This window comes from Emys orbicularis, chromosome 3 (assembly GCF_028017835.1).
Source record: "Emys orbicularis isolate rEmyOrb1 chromosome 3, rEmyOrb1.hap1, whole genome shotgun sequence".
NCBI lineage: Eukaryota > Metazoa > Chordata > Testudines > Emydidae > Emys > Emys orbicularis.
Window position 1 is genome coordinate 187,249,048 of NC_088685.1, and position 6,000 is coordinate 187,255,047.

General features: G+C 38.1%; 1 protein-coding gene across 28 annotated transcripts in view; it reads left to right on the forward strand.

Annotated features, from left to right (window-relative positions):
- The window catches only part of NRXN1 (neurexin 1), a 1,214,702-nt gene extending 1,209,452 nt beyond the window's left edge, over positions 1–5,250 (forward strand). For all 28 annotated transcript variants that reach the window (XM_065401764.1, XM_065401747.1, XM_065401749.1 and 25 more), the window contains one exon: positions 4,946–5,250. In XM_065401764.1, the coding sequence (XP_065257836.1) occupies positions 4,946–5,250 (305 nt within the window). The remainder of the gene's footprint in view (positions 1–4,945) is intronic.
- The last annotated feature ends 750 nt before the right edge of the window (positions 5,251–6,000 follow it).

Genomic DNA, 6,000 nt, shown 5'->3' on the forward strand with positions numbered 1-6,000 from the left:
CCCCCTCTCTCCCAAGGTGGGGGTGAGGGGGCAGGAAGGGGGTGTAGTCGAAAGAGGACCTGAGACATAAGCCCTTGTTTCAGAGGCCTCGTATGAGGCCTGAGGCCTGAGCTAAAGTAATGGTCAAAACTTGCTAATATAAAGCAATTGTGAGCAAGAGGCAGGGCCTGCTCACAGAATATGGCAAGAACAGGGCTGATATTGCAGAAATACACATTCCTAACTAATTCTAGGCATAAGAATACATAGACAAATACATTCCAGAAAGGTGGTACCAGAACACCTCGATACCAAACACATTCCCCAAAGATAACAGGAACACACTGACCCATCCTAAAGATAAGGTCAGTATGACAGCATGATGAATAGAGATGTTTTGCTTGAACCAACATGTACAAGGTAATGGGTGGGACCCAAATACGTCAAAGGGTGGCACCCAGATACGTCAGAGGTGGCATCTCGCTATGTCAGAGGGACAATACATAACTTGTTTGTACTGGGGTATAAAGAGGTATCTCTGAGAGGGTGTTGGGGTCTGGCCGAGGGGAGAATGGAAAGTCCCGCCATTCACTGAGTCAGTCTATTGTCAGGGGCATACATGCCTTGAATGTATTTGTAGCAAGTATAGGGCATCAATACCGTGCTTTGTTGGCAATAAACCTGGCCAAGTTCCTTCACTGAAAACCAAGTCTGTGGATTTATTGGGCAGTTAAATCAAAGTCTGCTATCTCCGCTATCTGCGTAGAGCTGGGACAGCACGCTGAAAGAACACACACACAGCCAAACATCTGACCCCAGGGGGCTGGAGTAGAAATTTGTTATTGGGGTTAAAAAACAACAAATTCTGAAACCTCTCCATTCCAGCTCATCTTTTGCTGGATTGAATGACACTAGGGACCCAGAAACAAAGCTCCATTCCTCCCTTGCATCCCCAGCCACTGGATCCAGGGTGGGGAGTAAGTAGGCATGCAGTACTCACTTCCCTTTGTGTCTCGGACCCAGGGTATGAGTAACCAACATTGGGATTTATGTGATTGAAGGCATATAGTCCAAATCAGAGTCTAGCTCTACACTTGCAGGTTTATGCTTGCTTTTCCCTGCCAATGCAACGGGAAGTGCATGGATTTTTTTCAGACACACGCTTCCTAATGAGACAATCTAATGTGTGAACTGCAGTGAGCTCATAAACCCAGAGAATCTTGCTCACCAGAATCCGAATAGCCTGCAAATAGTTTGCCGCAGCTCTAGAACAAATACATTCGAAGAGTGCAAATTACTGCATGCATGTAAATAATTTCTTTCATGCCTCATTGCAAATGTAGCATTTATATATTCTTTTCTTGTAAGTTCCTAAGCTTTGTTTGTGTGAAAACATGACTATAAGGGAAGAAGGGGTTGTTTTTTGTTTTGTTTTTTAATATGCGGGCTAGTTTAAATTCACAAACACCGGGGGAGCCTTCATTTCCAATTTTCTTTTCACAGGATTAATGAAAACTGAACACTGCAAATAGTCAATTTTTTCCCTTTAAATGTACAACCATTTTTAAGGGAAGCCAAGAATTATAATAATGTTCTAATCCATACTGACACAGTATAGAACTGTGGCCAATTGTGATTATTTCATACAAGATTTTTCAAACATATGGTAGAAAAGGAATTCAAAATTGATCTCCTAAAACTGCAAGAAGACTTAATGAGGAAAAGTCAATATACACATCTTGTCAATTGTTCTGAGAAAGGATCATTGCAAGATGGGACGGCTGGTATTTCCTTTCACTGGGATGATATGCACACCAGTTTAATGTTCTTCTTTTGCTCCTTGCTGAACCATCCTAAATTCAATCAAGGCAGCTTCAATTTTTGTGTGTGGCTTTTTATTTCTTAAAAATTTATCACCTTTATTTTTATTATCTGAAATCCAAACAGTCTGCATGGTTATTGGCTTTATTTTGCAGTTTCATAGATGACCTAGGGTGACAGTTCTTAGTGTCTTTGAGGAGACACTAATGGAGACTACAGAAGAGCAGGTCTGTTCAGCGTGGCAAAGGTTGTCCATGGACACTGCACCATCTCCCTATAGCTGCTCTGGGAGCCACATTACTCTTTTTACAAAAGCATAAATAAAACAAAATAACTTGTTTTAATCACAAACCCCAAATTAGCAAACACTTTGAAAGTGTAGTAAGTTTAAGGAATGTTAATTAAATGGTTGTGTCTTCTTTAGATAAATGGAGTCAGTGAGATAATTGTGAAAATATACTTAAAAGAAATGGGTTTAGGTAACTTTGAAATAATATTTTTTATTTGCTTTCCTCAGGCTTCAGTGATCAAAGAATGGTCTCCTATATAAGCAAGCTGCGAGATGTCATTTAGTGGACATTAATAGTGAAATTAATTGACAGCATTTGTTACAGATGTCTGTATTTGAAGGAGAAAGAACAGCTTTTTAGTCCACCAGGTAGCGACAAGAGTTTATTCAGTAGGTTCCATTCCTTTTCAGGCAGAAATTAATTTTGTGAAATCACATACAGTAAGATAAGTCTTTGTCTCATTTTAGTTCACTAAAAAAATACTCAAGAGTCTTTATTCAGCGACAGTGCATTGTCTTCTGTAATACAATTAGTGACACACTCAGAATAGGAGAATTTCCATCTATGACAGTTGGTATAATCAAGAAACAGAGCCTATTGTAGTCAGTGTTTGCTTTGAGATGGACTCCAATTGCTTAGGAAGTTGGCATACACCTTGAAAGCATATTATTTTGAGAAAAATTATAACACTACATAATAAAGCCTTATGATGTTTTGAAGTCATATTTCAAGGCATTATATGTAGCCATAGGGTAGCCAATTGTACCAACATACAAACTATATTCAAATAGTACTCACTGCTGGGCAATCATTAACATTTATTCCAGGGCTGGTTTTTTTTAGGCTTTTCAGTGTGTTGCCTCTGTCCTTTCAGCACAAGAAAATGTTATCTTGTAATGTAATATCTATCTATATCTATATATCTATATCTAGATAGATATATTAGGATAGGGTAACTGTGCCAGAAAGTGATGTTTTAAAAATAAGAACACAAATAATTAATGAATAAATTGTGGGTAATGCCAAGCAAAAAAGGCTTTTGTTTTGTGCACGTCTGTCTGTCTGTCTTCATAAACCAATTGCAGATGCCCTGAGCTGGTTGCTGTTTTCCATTCAGGTTGTCAGAATTTGTTGCCATCATCTTACCAATATTTATAATCTGCGTGGCATTACCCTTAACTCAGTGTTTTTAAAATGAGTCTCACATCTTGTCTGCACATTGTTAAAGAAGGCTTTAGGGTCTAGTGTCAGTTTGTATACCTCTAGCAAAAGGTTTGCCAACAATTACTGCACTTTTCTAAAATGCTGGTTTGAGGGGAGGCCTGATAAATCTAGCATTATGAATGCATTCTCATACTAGTGCTTTTAATAATACTTTAGTTAACATTTATATCATACTGACAGCATTTTTAGCCATGCATAATTATTTAAAAAGCAGCTTTTAAGAGCCAGCCTGGTTGCCTAATGACACTCTGCTCAGTGGAATATCTAGGTTCAATTCACCATCCTTTTTTCTTGCTTTTGGAACCAGCTGAGGCTGGAAGTGTCATGGCTATGCTGCCCTCAGCCTCTGGGGTATAAAGTACTGGTATAATTATAGGGAATTCTGCAATTATCAAGGTGACCTCACCTTTATCTAGGACATAATTGGTATGTTTTAAAAGGTGATCGCTTTGTACATAAGTACAGACACTCCAGGTATGTTAACCTACCTCTTCTCATTCAGGAAGTTACAATAAGTAAATAAATAAAATCATCTATAATATAGTATATATTATGTATACCATGGATAGGTGTTAAACTCCAAAATGTCACATAAATGATCTATTACTAGTGCTATTGATATATGCCAAGCAATGCTGAGGAGGTAGAAAGTGCCAAACAAATAACAGTTGCTACCCAGAAGACTTTACACAAGTTAATACAATGCAGATCAAAACTGAATAGTGCAGAGTAGAGTCTGGTCTGTCAGCTTGAATGCTTCATGAAATAGTGGTGGGTATTTAGAGGATAGAGCCTTTACTTAATAGATTTAAAAATTTTATTAAAGCTAATGTTATTACTTGGGAGACTGTTCCAACCATAAAGGGCAGCTTGAAAGAAGTGGGAGTGGGTGAAAGAGGAAAAGTGAGCAGATAAGAGAGAGGTTTGGCTGGAGCGTACAGAGCAGCGGGGGCATGGAAATTGATTTGAGAAGAGAGGGCAGAGCTAGATAGTACCTTGAAAGGGAGAAAAGTAGCAGGGACTTAATGTGAAAGGAGGGCAGAAACCAGTGAAGGGAGTGGAGATGTGGGGAGACAGTTTGTGATACAGGCTGTAGTGAGATATTTTGCAACCCTGCTGAGAATCTGGCCCTATAATTTTAAAGTAGCCTTTTTTCCATGCACAGATTAGTTTATTAGTGAAATATTTTGCAAGCAGAATATTTCCTGTAATTCTCATACTAGAGAGAGATGCTTTCTTAAATGGATCTGCCGCCAAGCATCAATATTCTATTATCACGATGCGCCTATTACTTCAAAACATTTAAGGACACTTTGCAGTAAAATAAATGCAATAAGACAAATTTGTTTGTAAGGGTTAAACTGAGCTTTTCAGGTCTTTTATTTTAAAAGCCTGTTTAATCAAATTGATAGGCATGAAAAAGAAATTGGCTGCAGGATCTATACCCAAGTGTTTCAGTGCTTTTCAGTGATCATGAGGCATTGGTATTGTACATTTGACAGACATCTACTTTGCCTGCACAAGTGAGTGCTATTGGACTGATACATGGCTGTAGCAGGTAGATCAGAGTGAAAAATTGCAGTGTGCAAACTCAATAATAACCTCTCCCTTGTTTCATCATCTACCTACAGCAAATCCTACCAGAGCAGGAGGAAGAGAATACCCAGGCTCAGCTGAAGTGATTCGAGAATCCAGCAGCACAACAGGCATGGTGGTTGGAATCGTTGCAGCAGCGGCACTGTGTATCCTAATCCTTCTTTATGCCATGTACAAGTACAGAAACAGAGATGAAGGCTCGTACCATGTAGATGAGAGTCGAAACTACATCAGTAACTCAGCACAGTCCAATGGGGCTGTGATTAAGGAAAAACAGCCCAACAGTGCTAAAAGTTCCAACAAGAACAAGAAAAATAAGGATAAGGAATACTATGTCTGATCCCAACATCTAAGAGAACACTTGTATAGAAATAGTCTTCATTTTATCTGAGACATAATACAAACTTATTTACTTTACTTTTTATGAAGCACATAAAAAAAAGAAGACAGGGAACGCAATCAGAAAGGAAAGACTGTTTTAAAAACAAGCATTTCATGCTCTTGTTTTTCAGAAACAGGAGCCAATAAATTTCTAAATATCCACAGTGTTTTCATTTACTCTGCCTGTCTTTATGTTGCTGGAACATTTCTGAAAGACAATGATGATACCACGCATTCATAAAGCAACGAGTATTACTACAACATCAAGGCACAATATGAAACAAACTAAATAAAAAAACAAAACTCAGACACACACACACACAGAAAAAAAAAGAAGCTACCTATGATTCTGGATTTAGCCAAAGTGCTAGCGCTTTCTTGAGAAGTAAGTTAGTCTTATTGCCAGAGAAGACTGTCATTATATATGGTGACTCAACAAGCAAACATAAAAAGTTTGCCACCTGGTGCAGTGAAACTGATTGGAAACTTGCATTTGAAATGAAGTGCTGGCTTTTCTGAAGACTTATGTAAAAACATTTTCAAAAAGCCCCTTTCTGGTTGTGAGGAAATAGTATGGAGGCCTTATTTTCAAAAACAAAACAAAAAAATGTGGAATATAAGGCACATTTTCACAAAAAGCAAACAAACATAGATGCAATCATTGGGAAATTTTCATGCACGCTTAATATGTTATTACATATGTTTATAT